Consider the following 15,902-nt stretch of genomic DNA (forward strand, 5'->3'; position numbering starts at 1 on the left):
GGTCAACAAAAACGACATCGCACCAATAGTCACAAAACGACGCCATTCTACGGCTCAATAAAAAACGATGCCCTTCCTTCCGTCGTGGTCAACCCTCGGACATTGTCGCACCTCTCCCTTTGAAAGTCCTCCCTCATCGTCGCCGTCTCTCGGTTGCCGTCACTCGCTCTCTTGAATCCCGCCGTGCAGTGCTTCTGTCCCACATCGCTGACTTTTGCCGTCAAAACTTCGTCGATCTCTATCGTCACCCACCTGCCATCGCGCCCTCGTTGGACCGAGGTGACTCTCGCCCCCTGTCCGACTTTCGCCGTCGAACTTCATCTAGTGGTTGTGGCCCTCGTTGTGAAGTTTCATCGTTGCCACTCATTTCCTCTGTTTCACCATGTTTCGTGGCCGAGAGGGTCAAAGTGGTTGAATCTCGGCTGAAACTTCATCGCTTGTATCCATCTTCGATGACAACGAATTCCTTGATCTCTTCTTATCAGTTTGACGATTGATGGTGATTAGGATTCCTCCTCATTAAGGCAATTTCTTCGAACTTCGTTTTTGCTGCTTATGAATAAAGCCGAGTCTATAAATTTCAGCTAGCTGGCGTAAAAACCGGCCATGATTTAGTATCCATTGATGATTCGAGCTTGCTATTATGATGTTGCGATCGGTGGGAGCGGTGCTTAGCGACAGTAAGCGATCGGTGTGAGCGGTGCTTAGCGACAGTAAGGTGAACACTTCATTCAGCCAACAGATTTAACCAACTTTCTCAAGTACGCTTCACAACTTCATGGAGACATTTCAACAAATAGCCTACGTGCAAAGAGATTGCTAGATCTAGTCATGAAATCGAAATTGCTTTCCATCTAAAATTAGTAATTAGAATAACAATGTCGTTACCAATCCTCAACTAACAATTTAGATGTTCAGTGATTTACGCATGGGTTTCATGGACAGAAATTGGTCTCACACTTATCCAGAACAAGGCAGGAAAGAGAGGAATGAAATTGCCTTGTCAAGGAGGGATTCTCGGTTGCGCTTACTGGTCGAGCTACACGAGTAGATGCAGCTTGTTGATACTGCTGGTTTGTGCTCTCACCAGCACGTGTTTGTGCAATTGATACAAGCACAATATTGCACCAACACTTGTTTGTGCTGGTGCGTGCTGGGCATTGAAATGATCATTTTTTAACAACGATTGACACTAAAGCGATCACTTTAAAAAAAATTGGCATTCAAACGATCATCATTTACAACTTTTAGATGACATTGTTTAGGGGTTACATGCTGACTAGGCACACAGGCGAGCCACGTAGGACTAAGAAATTAATAAAATATAGCCACATCGGATTTCCGGCAACCAAGATCGGAGTTGGCACTTAAATGATCCATTTTTTTTTATAAAAGTGGCACTTAAGTGATCCTAAAACAAATTTTGGCACTAAAATGAGTGCCGCACGCAACTTTTGGAACTTCTACTATGCTTCTCCCTTCTAAATCTTATATAAAGTGCAAATATGCTGTGATTTAAATTATATATATTAATATTAAAGATAATTGCATGATTGAGTAAAATTCTTTATTTTATTCTAAATCTTGTTTAACTTCTATATATTTAAAAGTAGGAAATATATGCTAATTTTTTTAAATAAGATGTAATTCATCATAATTTTATTTAATTGTTTAGTCATTGATTGAGCTGCTTCAATAATGGTCCTATAAATTATTACAATGCCTTTTCTTCTATTCATGCACCTTTGTGGAAAGAAACTATTCGAATAGATTAATTATATATTACAAACCAAACTTGCGATCGGTTGTTTCCCCTCCAAAATCAAAACCTACCAGACGTAAGTGGACTTTGAAACTTGGAAGGTACCTTCTGCACTTATTGAATGATGGAAATTATTCTTAAAAATAATACTTGCACGCCTCATACGATAGTGAATTCTCAATTTCTATAGTGGTTCTCCGGATTTTCACAACAATACGTGAGCAAATGATGTTCACCCTTTTGCTTAAAAATTATAGGGTTAATACCACACGAAAAACCCTAAACTGGTACACCTGTGATAATTTTACCAAAAACTAATTTTTTAACCATCAAAAACCTCAAACCGGTACACCTGTAACAATTTTATCCTATGTTAGTTTCCGTTAAATTTTGCTGTTAAATTGCTTTGTTAAATGACATCCGGTAGTTGACGGATATACCGATTTTGGGTTTTATCCTTCATTTAGCACAGGTATACCAGTTTGTGATTTTTTTTGCATTAATTCAATTTAACTGAAATTAACGAAGGGTAAATTTGTACATTTGTCACAGGTATATCAGTTTGGGATTTTTCGTGATATTAACCCAAAATTAATATCTACACAAATTATTCTACTTCTCCTCTTCTCTTAATGTATAACCATCTAGATTTATGCCTTCGAGCGATTCAAATCTTTACATATTTCCTCTACAAAATATGAGGCTGAGGCAATAATTGGCATCTAGGGGCAAAGTTCAATTCCTATATTGTTTTTCAAATTTCATTTTTCAATTTTCTTGTGTGATCGAACACTAACTCTTGAAATTCGTACAATATTTAGACATTCCTAGTTTGTCAGTTTTTACAAATTTTTTTTTGGTCGAAGTCAGGTTTTACATTTATATATGGAGCTGATGCATGGAAGGTAAAATGTGGAGAGGCCATTTTTTTTTTCTTGGATTGAAATAAATTAGGGAATGTAGAAAGGCCAACCACTAGGCTACACTTCCAAATTTTAACAATACAAAGTCAAACCAACCATTTTTCGTTTCTCTCGAAAGCAATTAACCCAGAATCATTAATTACCATTTACCAAGGTAAAAACCAAGGAGCAAAATCCCTTCTCAAATACACTGGTAAGCAGAAACCATATGTGTCCTTTTCTTCTGTGAGTGAGCAGCCAACAGCAAGGCAACCCATATGTTCATTACTGAAAACCACATGCATAAGATCATGAAATATCATGTAAGAAAAGAAGCCCCACACCCAACCAGGAAAAGGACAGAAAAACCCAGAAAACATCTCTCATGTCACCTCCTTCAATTCAATTTTGTTCAGTTGTCCACCACAAAAAGAAACCAAAAATGCTAAACTTGCACTCAACCTGCCAGGTTTCCCCCATTCTCCAAACTAGCTCATTGAATCCTGACAGTGAAAGTGACTATTCGATAAACACTGCCCGGGTAAACTTTTCTTTACACAAGCGGGTTTGAGATCAATATGCATGTCCATATTGATGTTCATTAACAACTCACATGGACACATATCTCGATCTCCAGCTCGCTTCTCTAAAAGAAATTTTGCACTGCTAGCGTGCTGAATGAGAGTTTTTTTTTCCTTTTTGTCTTCTTTTTGGTCTTCATACGAAAAAATATTAACTTCACACGATCAGGAGAAATTCTTGTCTTAACTCGGATCTAGTGGACCGAATGAATCACAACCGTCACATGAGTCCCACCCGTGAACCTTAAAAAATCAATCGCTATGGTTTCAATCGATCCATAAAACTGGGTCTAGACAAGAATTATTCCTTAACAAGATCCTTGATGCTGGAACAACAATCAAGGCAATTCTCTCTACGTACAAGCTTCTGGTGTTGAACAGCCAACAATACCATGTGTGCGACAAATTATACGGGTGCGAAGTTTAGCCGTTGATGTTTGGCCAATTGCATGGACGAGAAGCCAACCAACCCCCACCTAACAAAATTATTCAGTCCGGACAGTTGACTCCAACAATGCAATTTGACGTTGCTGATAACTCCAACTTGTTCTAAGGAAGTTCTGAGAAACCAAATATCTTCTTGTCCTTCCTCGTCATTCTCTCTCTCTCTCTCTCCTTCATTGCAGGAGGAGAAAGAAAAGCTCACTCCTTTCCCATCAAAACCATCTCCTGACTGAAGTTCCCGCCATCTTCTTCTGACACTCAAGATTGTCCGAAAAGAACAGAGAAAAGGCCAAAAGAGAAGAACCAGAACAAATGGAAGAGCAGGTTACGAATGTGATTGTAGGCGGAGTCGTTTCGTGGACGGTGGTGTTTCTCGTGATGAGGAAGAGCTTCCCGAAACGCTCGTTCGAGTTCTGCAACCGGACGGTGTCGACCCTTCACGCGACACTGGCTGTGATTTTAGCATCTCTCTCCGTCCAAGACTGGATGTCCCCGATCTCTCCTTTGGCCTCAAAACCATCTCCTCTCCAGGTAAACAGTCAGCTCGCTGCTTCTTCAGTGAATCACTTAGTTTTTTGAAGTTCTTGAAAGTGTTACTAGACAGGAACACTTCATTTGGATTCCTAAAGCTATATCATGTTGAATCGAGTTCAGTCGAGTCTGAACTTTTTCGATGGGTACAATCATCCTCGAATAATCTAAAGGTCCTGAAAACAGCCCAAGTGGCAGCCTTGGCGCTGCAAAAATAAAATGGAGCTGTGGTGACGGAAGGCTTGGTTACAGTTTATTTGAAAAAGTCCAGGACTAGAATCACATCAATTGAAAGAGGTTGAAGACTCAATTACATAATGTACATCTGATGTACTTTTCTATGAATTGGTGGTTTCTGAAGTTGCTGAATTGCCTTAGCGTTAATTAGTTCAGCAATGGTGGGTTCTGATCTTTTTTTTTTTTTGTGTGCGGGACAGGCGCGAGCATTGGCTGCGACTCTATCGTATCTAATCTACGACCTGTTGTGTTGCCTGTTCGACAAGAGAGTGAGTGTCGACAATGTGATTCACCATTTAGTCAGTATTACCGGAATCAGTGCAGGCCTGGTTTATCAGAAGGTACTGATCTTTGAATTTTCGTCTTAATTCTGTTTGCTATTTTGTTCCTATAGAGGTGTTTCTTCATTGTGCAGATTATAAGGGTAACAGACAGGGGTCATCTGTTTGATTCCTAGGAGAAATCGACACTGGAAGTATCTTTTCTGTCGTGATTATTCTGTTTGGCTTGAAGTCGCCCCAAAATAATACGACCTGAAGAAAATGGTTTTTAATGATTTGGACAAATCGTTCTCAAAATGATCCTAAATGAATGCAGCAGCTTTCTTATTTGAAGTTACAAGAAGAAAGTACGTTTACTATATACTGTAACAAAACCGGAAATCAGAGACAATAATTGTATCGGTAAAGAATCATTCGAAAAATGCAATCTTTCATTTGGATATGCTTCAGGAAGTACAGTGTTATCCCATTTCCGCTCGCCATCATAGGCCATGATGTGTTCTTGCTAGGGCTTAACTTAAGACTGGGTACTATGCCCTTGAGAACAAAATCTGTCCCCAGCTATAGGCTTGATAAAAGGGACATTAACTTCAATCTAGATTACATGAAAATGCTTTCTTTCTTAAATGTGCCATCATAGTTCTAGTATGCATGTAATGTCATTCTTGTGTTATGATGTGCTAGTGTGGATCAGAGCTGGTTGCTGCACTGTGGATAACAGAGCTGTCCAGTCCATTTCTCCACATGAGAGAGCTTCTAAAGGAGCTTGGTTATAGGGACACCGACCTCAATTTGGCTGCCGACGTAAGTCTTTTTCATTCTCTAGACTCACAACATCAAACTGTTTCGCATTGCAAAAGAAGCAAATATTTACAGGCTTTAACTTGAAATTGAGGAACTGATGAAGATGATTAAATGTGCCTTGTGGTCAAACAGATTGCCTTTGCCATCATTTTCTCGATAGCGAGGATGGTGGGCGGGCCTTACCTCACCTTCAAGACCCTATCTGCTGACAACCCTTTCGTAATTAAGGTTCTTGCCAAAATTAAGATATCCACAATTATGGTTGCACTGGCACCCAACACTTTTCTCTTCTTATGTTCATGGATTCTTCTGGTCTTGGGCTTATATATTAAACATTTTGAGGTTTGTGTGTATGGCTTCTCAGGTTATGGCAGTGGCGTTGCAGCTGGTCAGTGCTTTCTGGTTTTATAAAATTGCCAGAATGGTGAAGTACAAGCTCACGAAGAGAACCACTTCTAAAAAGACTGCTTAAACCCTGTATAGTGCAAGGACAAACTGCAATGTGAGAGGTAGGATAGTGTAAAAATTTTTGAGGACCAAAGTTCGTGGATTCTTTCATGAATTGAAGGGTGGTAAAAAATTTGTCTGGCACATGTATCATCAATTGGATCAGGACAATTCTTTGGTGATCACATTGGATAAACTGTGTCTCTTGGTGGATGAACTAAATTCCTTAATTGTCTTCAATGCCTGAATTGAACGTTGAAGAGGATCCACATGCATTTTAACTATTATAAAAAAAATCTCATGACGGTAGAAATTTTGATATCTGCATCACTAAAGCTTTTCATTCATAAAGCTGGCATTACAAGTACCAACATCCACAATCTGCGTTCAACTTTTCTGGAAAATATAAATCACCATCCCAAGCAGGATCCACCACAATAGGTAGACTATGCTTTCTATTTGACTAATTAACCTGATGACAATTCTTCCTAACTTCGCCGTTAAACCCAATGAGAGGACTGATGTTACCCATCTTGATCATGGACCTGGCAAATTGCTGGAAGAAGAGGCTCTCATCTTCAGCATAGGCTTTGACCAGCTTCATAGTTGTCCCCACTTTTCCGGTTAAGAGCACTTCATCCGAAGTGAGAAGGCCTTTGCCCCACAATATGAGCTTAAAGTAGGTGTTGTCGAACTTGACTGGGGAAGCAAAGTCCAAGGGTGAGATGTTGCTGTCGCCGCCCGACCGAGGGCAAACTGATTTCAGATCCTGGTAGTAGTTCCTCTCGAGAGTCGCATCGGGTTGGTTGTTCCCGTTCTGGTTGTACAGCCTCTGCTTGAAGCTTGAACACCTCGCCACCCCAATTGTGTGCCCTCCTGCAAATACCGACAATATAATTCACAATATGTTACATTGACAGCACTTAATTGAAAATGAAAGATTCAGTAACAGAAATCAGTTTTCATGTGTTTACCTTGATGTAATCAACATTAATTTAGAAAATTGGCGACAGAGAGAGCTTACTTAATGAATTTTCAGTGATGAATAATCGGTGGTACCTGAGAGAGCGACGAGATCGGCTTCATTTAGGCCTTGGCGCCGGAAGAGCATGATGAGATTTTGGATTGTGGAGTTTGGAGGGGGAATGTTGGTATTAGAGCCCGTAAGACTTGCTGTTCTAGAGTCCCTTCTTCCAAGAGGAAGCACCCAATTTGGTCCACCGCTCTGTCAAAGCTCAAAAAAAAAAAAATTGTTAGCCAATCTAAGAAAGTAAAACTATAGAAGAAATGTCGCTTCCTGATATTGTTCAGATGGTCTTAGCGGTGTTACATGTTTGAATATGGACACCTTTTGTAAGTTTAAACTGGTGGGAGTTTAAGTAGAAGGAAATCGCAGTTTTGATCTTGACATTTAAGCATTTAACCAGAGTGAGGAATACAAAAGGAGTATCTATTGTACCAGAACAGTAGATCCTCGGGCCGAAAGGGCAACAATATCTGCACAAGACACAACGCCAGGGCATGCTTCTTCCAACTTGGCCTTAATTTCATCAATGACTTCAAACCCCCTGAGGGAATTTGCATTAGGTAGCGACCTCTTCTCGCTGGCTATGGTTGCACTATCATCCAGCAGAACCGATGCATCACATCCCTACAACAAATAGCCTGTTAAGCAATGGCTACTCCTACATTGCAGGCACTAAGCAGCTCTAACGTATCCAGCCCGACATTTCTTTAGGTAACGTAGGCGTATGCTTTAGCCTGTCTGACTTACACTGGAAGAGCGAAAACACCTACTATTGTTAGTGTTCTTATGTGTTAAGAAAGTTCTTGTTGTTTTGCATCAATACGCTTTCTTGCTGTTGTCACTATATCTTAGCGAGTACTGAAGCAATCATAAAACCTGTCGCCAAACTTGTGAACCTAGTAAAGTATGCCAAGAAATCGAACCTGCACGAAGCAGTCGTGGAAATGAAGCCGGAGCAGGGAAGCGGCCATCCTCGGTTCCCTTTCGATGGCTTGCTCCAGCACCGAAACAACAATGTCATTCACTTGAGGGCACGAGTAAAGATAGTATTCCGGTAACAGGCCATGACCCCCGCCACTTCCGCTGGACCCTCCACCCCAACCGAAGCCGAGGCCCGGGTGAGCCATGGACAGTGTGGACAACAGGAAAGCCGAGGCCACTACAGCGAGGACGACTTTGGAGAGAGCCACCATGATTGTGAATGAGAGCAAGGAGTCTGAGGGTGTGGTCGGATAAGAAAGTGTCCTGTAGGTCGATGTTACTTATAGGAAGGGAAGTAAAGCCCATCACAATCAACCACTCTCGGTACCAACTCCTCTCGCAGTTTCCTAATGTGGATTGCAATGACCATGTCAACTAGTCGTCTGTCTCACACTATGGCTTATGCTTGGAGAGAAATGAGGCTAGACAGTGTTTCTGGTATTACCTGCTCCAAAGATCACCTCCATGTGGCTCGCCTTTCTAATTGCCATTTCTTTCTGTTTCTTTCTTCTTTTGCATTTTTGCTCTTACATCATGCTTGGTACACATGAATTGGCAACTCCAGCTTAATTCTTAATCCTGCGTGTGGTGCGAGGCGCTAATTGAACCGCAATGAAAGTCTAGCCGATGTTGAGAATGTAGTGAGTAGACTCTGTTCAACTTGTAGCCTTACTTTTTGTTGTTTCATACGTAAGGCTTTTCATGTTTCTTTGGCCAAGGACGACTTTAGGATCGAACTTCTTCAAATGACCATTCAAGAACTGGGCTAGATCATTGTTTGGCATGCTGAAGAGATAATCAACTTAAGAAACCAATCATTTGGCCAAAAATAAAAATAACGAAAGCCTTAAAAAATCAATCCGATCTAAGAAAACTATTTTGTTGTTACCAAAAGGCTATTGAAAATCAAATTATTTTATCCTTAACATTTACCAATAATACATTAACCATGCTGCGCTCGACTATTACATGCTTTGGAGTACATGATCATATCGATATTGAATGAAAAGTGATTTGGTGCTACAGACGTTGGATTAAAGGGAAAAATGCCAGAAAAGTTATTCACAGAATTTGGACTTCATTTGTTTCACTGAAAATCAGCAATTGGTAGATTTTTCCTATTTACAACCATTTCCTATTGATTTACTTTCCATTCCATACTTCACCGAACCATAGATGTGTACTGAGTGACTACTCCAGCAAGCCTACTTAAACATTGAAAGAGGAATGCCCTTTCCAATTTTCATAACGAAATCAAAGTTTGAAAAGGGTTATTTTCTCTAGCATTGTTAATCAAAGTTTCTTCAAGAAAAATGTTAATGCAGCAACAGATGGAATTCCTTAGATATGACGGAAGAAGAAGAATACAATATAGACGCACAAAAAAGAATTGAAAATATTTACATCAGGTCAGCTGTATACAAAGTCCACTGGGGGACTCCTGCTCTTATCGACCACCTAATGCTGCGCAACATTCTCTAGAAGAAAATTGGTATCTCTCTCTCTCTCTCTCTCTCTCTCTCTCATGATGCATTTCATCAGCAGAGAGAGTGCAGGCAGAGGGAAAAGGAATGGGAGATGTCCAATGTACTAGGGGCAAGGCTAGGATATGCGTAGCTGCCTCATTGGTGTGAGCATCCTCGCAAAGCGCAGCGGAACGTGTGCCTTTACCAATGTCCCGTTCTCCATATATTCCTGTATTTTTAAGGCAAGGAAGGAGCATCATGAATAAACAACGAAATCTAAGGGTCTCTTGACAAGATTATCAGGTAACAAACTAGAAGAAGTTGAAGCAGGCAACACTCACGGTCTTCTCCACCATTCCTACTTGATGGATGGTACTGAGGAGTTCGCCTTTGTCAAATGGGACCAATGCTTCCACCCAAACCATTGAATCCTGAGAAAAGGAGTGGAGGAAAGAAATATTTATTTATCTATCATGAATGCATACAACAGTCAGAATGATTAAATCGCAGATAAAGGTTTTGACCCGAGACCTTCACTTTGTCCTGAACTGCGTCACAGAATTCTTCTAGGCCCTCGCCAGTCAATGCGGATATGTAGACAACATCTTCCCTCCTCTCCGCTTCAAGCTTGATCTTTTGAGGATCTTTAGCTTTATCAACCTGTAATAAACGATATGAGGGTCAAGGTTTTCATGACTGATTCACAAACAATCATGGCTTGCCAGGTAGAATTCAATTTAATCAGATATGTATTGCTCAAGATAGAAAAAACTCATTCGGATTTTCTTTACTTATATCAGATTTTTTTTGTGACTGATGAACCAAACAGCAAGTGAACAGAGTCCATTCACAGGTTTTTCTCCCTCTCTCTTGAGACCCATTTTGTGTCATCAATTCTTTGGTCATGTGATGTGTCCATCTGAAAATAAATGTTATGTCACTCTCCTACTTAGCAAGATATTGTATGTACCTTGTTCCAGACCATCAACTTTGGAATAGAAGACACGTCCAACTCTGATAAAACATTGTCCACAGCTTCTATCTGTTGCTCAGCTAGAGGATGGCTGAGTATAAGAGCAAATGCAAGTAAATGAAGTTGGCTCCCAGATAGCAATTATCTTTAAGAGTATGCCAAGTATACCTGATGTCCACTACATGCACCAATAGTGAGGATTCAGATATCTCCTCTAGTGTTGCTCTGAAAGCAGCAACCTGTAAAATGTAGTCAGTTGTAGATAAATTGCAATTCATCACCTAAAACAATAGTGAAGACCAATACCAGCATATTCATTATGATGACGCGATAAATAAACAATTTTTTGCTTCTTATGATGACAACTTTCACTAAGTTATGAAAATGGATGATAAACCATCTCACCAGCATAGTAGGTAATTTTTGGATGAAACCAACAGTATCTGTCAGTAGAAACTCCTTCCCATTTTTTATCTGGATGGTAAGCATGAAACCAAATTGTTAATATACTGTCAATGAGATCATCAGACAATTGATTTATAATTGCACAAAACTCATCCAAAGATAAACATTTTACACCCTGGTAACAAATGACTTTCCTCTAAAACTGACCTGGACCCTTCTAGTAGTTGGGTCTAGGGTTGCAAACAAGCGATCTTCAGCAAGGACATTTGCCCCTGTCAACCGGTTCAGCAATGTACTCTTTCCAGCATTTGTGTACCCAACCTAAAATGTTTCCAATGGTATTCATGTATAATCACTCACGAAGGGAACAAATGTCTGTATATACCATATATGAAACATAACTTACAAGTGACACTACAGGCACAGGAACAGAAGTTCGCCGATTACGGTACTGCTTCCTATGTTTTCTAACAGATTCCAGCTCTTTCTTGAGGATGCCAATCTATCCACCAGAAGGAAGCATGACTTTCAGCACATCCATTAAGGAATTGCATCCAGATGCTTTTGATGGTGGCTCAATATAGCCAAAACGTAAGTCTTTATAAATGGTCCAATGAGCTACTTACTTGAGTCCGCAATATACGCTTATCCACTTCAATCTGTTTCTCTCCCATACCCTTCACTTGGCCTCCAGCTTGACGCTCAAGGTGGGTCCACATTCTCGTCAACCGTGGTAATTGGTACTCCATTTGTGCCAATGCAACCTGAGAACAATTATTGAGTTGCAGTGCAAAGGTATGAGCATCATGTCATATTAGATGAAATTGCTCTTTAAGCTTCAGAAGACTAAGGAGACAGGAAGTCACATACATGGCGAGATCCCAATTAAAGTGAAAACTTCTCAATTAAGAAAACTATAGTAGAAATTACCAACCAGAAGCACTAATAAAAAGAGGCTGCAAACTGCTATGTAGTGATCAGAAGAGGGAAATTGCCTGCAAGGCTGCTTCATGTGTTGCTGCCCGCTGGTTAAATATATCAAGAATAAGAGCAGTGCGGTCACAGACTCTAACATCTCCACCAAAAGCCTTCTCCAGATTGCGCAATTGCCTGAGAGTTCCCCCACTTAATATGTCATTAGCATTGATAAGACAAAGCCCATGGGAGATAGAATAATGGTTTGCTTCAGTTCCAGCTGCTAGTGACTGACTTCAATTCACAATGAAAAGATAGAACTTGCAGAATTTGACACGCAATAATCATAAGACAAGAAGAGCATGCTATCAACATGCTCTCTGAGCATTTAATCTGCATCAGAGTGGTGAAATCTGCTAAAATAATCCATGTGCAATTCACAGAACAGGATCATGCTGAATCCAGGAAACCACTCACATACAAGAATCTTGTTCCACAATTTTGGAAGTGCATGACATAAAGAGGCTCAGAAGTCTAACATAATATGCCAGAAAACAGTTGAAACTTCTCGTCATATTGAGGCAATTGAGATCCAGGAAGTGGCACTAGCACCAGGAATTTATTAAGGGAGAACATTCTTTTAACAGTTGCATTGCAGAAATGGGTCAAAGTGACTGTAATTGCCCAGAAAGGGTAGCAAGAAAACTGAGATTATCTTGGTTTTGCAAATTATTAAAATGCTAAAGGACCAATGTAAAAGAAGCCATGCTAGCCTTATTTTCCATAGTGTTTATATAGCATAGTGCTAATTGCATAAGCAACTCGAAGAGGAAGCAAAGGTTGAGCCATCATCTCTTTTGTCTTTGGCCAGTATGAATGGAAATAAATCGACAATGGGTTGAACCTTACCCTGGTGAAAGCTCATCATCAAATATTACAGTCTCCACATCCAGCGCATGGATTGCACTTTTGATTTCTGAAACCTTGCCCGATCCAATATATGTCCTCGGGTTTGGAGATGATAGTCTGCATCCACAGTACCGGCAATTAAAGCTCACCTAAATCAGATTGCTGAAGGATAATAGCAAGTAGAAGTATGGCCTGGAGAGAACTAATATGCAAGAAACATACTCGATAAGTTTGAGAAAGGGACAAGATGAAGCCTAGCACAGTCTGTATAACCATGAACTTGTGGTTGGAGAATGCTTTTTTCTTTTTTGAAATTTTAAGTCTTTGGATTGCCCATATTACAGGATGACAACAGAAAGTGGAGAGACTAAGGGATGAATCGTCAAATTACCATTTGAGAAATCTATACTTGGAAGTCAATAGCGGGATAACCTACAACATCTCCATTTCACATCTTATAACGTGAACCTATATTTTACCCATTGTATCCCTTCTGTGTTACAAAATATTAACCATCGGGCAAAAACTTATCTCATTAAGGTGCATCAGATTCACTCACTGAGGGTGAAAAGGGGCCGACGGAAAGGAATATGGGATATTGATGAATATATAGCTCCTATAGTAAGGCATAATTCATGGAAGGCTAACCACTGAACAGGATGGAGGAATCAAGATGTAGGTGATCCATATCCTTTAATAATGAAATAAACAATTAGTTCATGACGGATTATATTCAGTGGAAGCTCATCTATAAAAAACCGATGGTCAAGAAAATTACATAAGCACAAGAAAGCTAAAGGCATTCACATACTCACTTTTGATATGTAGAATCTACAACCATCAGTCCTGCAGTGTCAGCTAGCAGAGCTAGTTCCTTAAGTGATTCATCTATTCCGAAAGACTCCTCCCTATCACCTTTATGCTCAACACCCACAAGGTATGCCTTCTCTTCAAAGACCTAAGGCAAATAAACTGAATCAAATCAACTTAAAACACAAACACTCAAAGGAGCACAAGAGAGATGATTCAGACTGGTCACAACAACTAAAAATCAGAACCCACTTGTAGACAACCCGGATGCACTTATCTCTACCAAATTAGAGAGAGAGAGAGAGAGAGAGAGAGAGAGAGAGAGAGAGAGAGAGAGAGAGAGAGAGAGAGAGAGAGAGAGAGAGAGAGAGAGAGAGAGAGAGAGAGAGAGAGAGAGAGAGAGAGAGAGAGAGAGAGAGAGAGAGAGAGAGAGAGAGAGAGAGAGTTTTTGACAAGCCCACTTGAACCCCCAAGCTTCAGCTTCTGTAATTATCTGCTCTTTGGTGCTGCCTTTCCTAAATTACTAAGCAACAAGCACCTGACATTCTGGCGCTACATTCACCTTAACCTCCAAGTATGCGATCACAAAAGTAATCATATCAAAATTAGTCCTTAAACAATGAAGTCTACAAAATCTGACATCATAATTCCACTGCATTCACCTCCTCCAAGTACACAACCACAAAAGTTATCATATCAAAATTAGTCTTTAAAACAATAAACTCCACAAAATCTGACAATATAATTCCACTACATTTGGCTGATAGACATAAACTATGGAGTCACCATTCATCCTCAAGCAATTCAAACTAATAAAAAGAGCTTATACAGCTTAGCCACGAATAAATCCATGCTAGGATGTTTATAAGAAGCACGCAAACCATTGCAAGTGCAACTCATAGCCAACGCACTTGTAAATCAGATATGGCTAGCATCTTTTAGCGCATTACTGCTATCCTTACATTATCGATTTCCAATGCCCCATCCTGTTGCCACAAGAAATGGGAATAAATCCACGACAGAAGTTCACACCGAAATATCAGGTTCAGGAGCCTCCGTTGAGTAAATCATCAGAAAGCAAATATCTTGGTCGATCACTACAGTTCACTCCCCGGCGATCTTACACAAAATAGACACCCTTTTATTGTTCATTTTCAGCACTGCACCAATTGATTGTACTCCAGTTATATCCAGAAGTGCATAAGCTTACAACTTAAAAACCTTATAGGCAATTAAAATTCATTCCCTTCTTCATAGACAGCACGACTCACGTCCATCCATTCATGACCAAAGCACTTTCGACCATTCTTAACCAACCGAATTGAGGCGCAAACAACTCAATTCCCAACAAAATGGAAAAGAAAAGGACACAGAAAAAACACACCTCTCTTCCATTCCGCACTTTGAACCTATCCTCGAAGCTGTCATCGTCTTCTCTCTTCTTCTTCGCTCTGGTTGACGAAGCGGTCGCATCTTTGGTATCATCTCCCAAATAGGTCTCTGCAACTCCATCGAGGAACCCGCCAACCCCTTCTTTCTCTTCTTGGGTTTCGACTGCTGGGGCTTCCACTTCCACGGCAACGTTGTCGGGGGACACAACACCGAGCCCATGTTGAGCAGCTCTTGCCAATCTTGAAGGATTGAAAGATCGTGGCTTGAGAGACAACAAGATTGGTCGATTACCATTACTAGTGGGATTCAAGCTCCATGAGCGGTGAGCAAATGGAGACGGTCTGCTGGTGAGAGACGAGCATGCCATCGCAAGAAATTCTCTTTGCTTTGTCTATCCAAAAATATTAGAGCAGGAAACGAATTCTTGCTTCGTTCACCGGATGTCCTGCTCTTTGCTTTTGTTTTTCTTTTCCTTTGTCTCTTTATTTCTTTCTGCGTTTTGGTTTGTGGTGTGTACAAATGATCGAAATTGGTCTGAAATTTAATTAAGCGGGCTGATATTGCACGGTTCCAAGAAATGGACAATTCTTACAAAAGTTCGCGCATTCGACAACCCCTTGAGATTAGAAGTGAGCATGGTTTGGAAGACTAGACCAACAAATGAAAAGGGAAAATTATGAAAAGAGTCGTAAATTTATTGTATATATGTCAATTCAGATTTAAATCTTTTAATTATACCGATTGAATCATAAAATTTTTCATGTTATGTCAATTGAATCCATCCGACTAAATTTGGACACTGACCGTCCTATGTGACACGGCTGGTGCTGACGTGGACATTTTTCAATAAAATTTTATTGAATTACTTTTACAAATTTTGGTTTATTTATTTTTTTTCTTTCTTTGTTTTTTTTTGCGAGTGCCGGTGAGAGTTGACCTCATGTGAGGACCAGTGCCGAGAGAGGGCGTCGCGGCCCCCACTGGCCACAACGAGGCGACCCTCCCCCACCTTTAGCAAGGGCTAGCCTCGCCTGC

General features: G+C 40.4%; 3 protein-coding genes across 4 annotated transcripts; 1 reads left to right on the plus strand and 2 right to left on the minus strand.

The window, feature by feature from the left end:
• Positions 1-3,755: 3,755 nt before the first annotated feature.
• On the plus strand, positions 3,756-6,133 carry LOC115679567 (uncharacterized). The gene is made up of 5 exons (XM_030603181.2): positions 3,756-4,220; positions 4,658-4,798; positions 5,423-5,542; positions 5,675-5,770; positions 5,907-6,133. The coding sequence occupies exons 1-5, from the start codon at positions 4,002-4,004 to the stop codon at positions 6,012-6,014; spliced, it is 684 nt and encodes a 227-aa protein (XP_030459041.1). The 5' UTR covers positions 3,756-4,001; the 3' UTR covers positions 6,015-6,133.
• A 169-nt stretch (positions 6,134-6,302) lies between these two features.
• LOC115679566 (peroxidase 9) lies at positions 6,303-8,252 on the minus strand. The gene is made up of 4 exons (XM_030603180.2): positions 7,940-8,252; positions 7,449-7,640; positions 7,049-7,214; positions 6,303-6,865 (listed from the first exon to the last, which is right to left on the minus strand). Exons 1-4 carry the CDS (start codon positions 8,207-8,209, stop codon positions 6,453-6,455), a joined length of 1,041 nt encoding a protein of 346 aa, XP_030459040.1. The 5' UTR covers positions 8,210-8,252; the 3' UTR covers positions 6,303-6,452.
• A 1,093-nt stretch (positions 8,253-9,345) lies between these two features.
• Positions 9,346-15,346, minus strand: LOC115679765 (uncharacterized). 2 transcript variants are annotated; one of them, XM_056306563.1, is made up of 13 exons: positions 14,860-15,346; positions 13,481-13,623; positions 12,666-12,782; positions 11,837-11,966; positions 11,468-11,605; positions 11,248-11,343; positions 11,049-11,162; positions 10,842-10,910; positions 10,605-10,675; positions 10,434-10,527; positions 9,995-10,123; positions 9,805-9,894; positions 9,346-9,692 (listed from the first exon to the last, which is right to left on the minus strand). In XM_056306563.1, the coding sequence occupies exons 1-13, from the start codon at positions 15,232-15,234 to the stop codon at positions 9,600-9,602; spliced, it is 1,659 nt and encodes a 552-aa protein (XP_056162538.1). In that variant the 5' UTR covers positions 15,235-15,346; the 3' UTR covers positions 9,346-9,599. The 2 variants fall into 2 exon arrangements, with proteins under 2 accessions (XP_056162538.1, XP_030459324.1); XM_030603464.2 differs by having other exon boundaries at positions 11,837-11,951; positions 14,860-15,343.
• Between the last annotated feature and the right edge of the window lie 556 nt (positions 15,347-15,902).

Source organism: Syzygium oleosum, unplaced genomic scaffold (assembly GCF_021117445.2).
Source record: "Syzygium oleosum isolate NSW1041296 unplaced genomic scaffold, Sole_v2.1 Sole_v2.45, whole genome shotgun sequence".
NCBI classification, from domain to species: domain Eukaryota; kingdom Viridiplantae; phylum Streptophyta; class Magnoliopsida; order Myrtales; family Myrtaceae; genus Syzygium; species Syzygium oleosum.

Bases quoted from the DNA above. Each gene is read 5' to 3' on its own strand.
- LOC115679566 (XM_030603180.2), bottom strand. From the start codon at position 8,209: ATGGTGGCTCTCTCCAAAGTCGTCCTCGCTGTAGTGGCCTCGGCTTTC. The intron at 7,641-7,939 runs GTTCGATTTCTT...TATTTGTTGTAG, and splicing joins TCCACGACTGCTTCGTGCAG to GGATGTGATGCATCGGTTCT. The intron at 7,215-7,448 runs GTACAATAGATA...GAGCTTTGACAG, and splicing joins CCCGAGGATCTACTGTTCTG to AGCGGTGGACCAAATTGGGT.
- LOC115679567 (XM_030603181.2), top strand. From the start codon at position 4,002: ATGGAAGAGCAGGTTACGAATGTGATTGTAGGCGGAGTCGTTTCGTGG. The intron at 4,221-4,657 runs GTAAACAGTCAG...TGTGCGGGACAG, and splicing joins CAAAACCATCTCCTCTCCAG to GCGCGAGCATTGGCTGCGAC. The intron at 5,543-5,674 runs GTAAGTCTTTTT...GTGGTCAAACAG, and splicing joins ACCTCAATTTGGCTGCCGAC to ATTGCCTTTGCCATCATTTT.
- LOC115679765 (XM_056306563.1), bottom strand. From the start codon at position 15,234: ATGGCATGCTCGTCTCTCACCAGCAGACCGTCTCCATTTGCTCACCGC. The intron at 10,676-10,841 runs GTGAGATGGTTT...TACATTTTACAG, and splicing joins AAAAATTACCTACTATGCTG to GTTGCTGCTTTCAGAGCAAC. The intron at 9,693-9,804 runs GTGAGTGTTGCC...TTAAAAATACAG, and splicing joins TAGGAATGGTGGAGAAGACC to GAATATATGGAGAACGGGAC.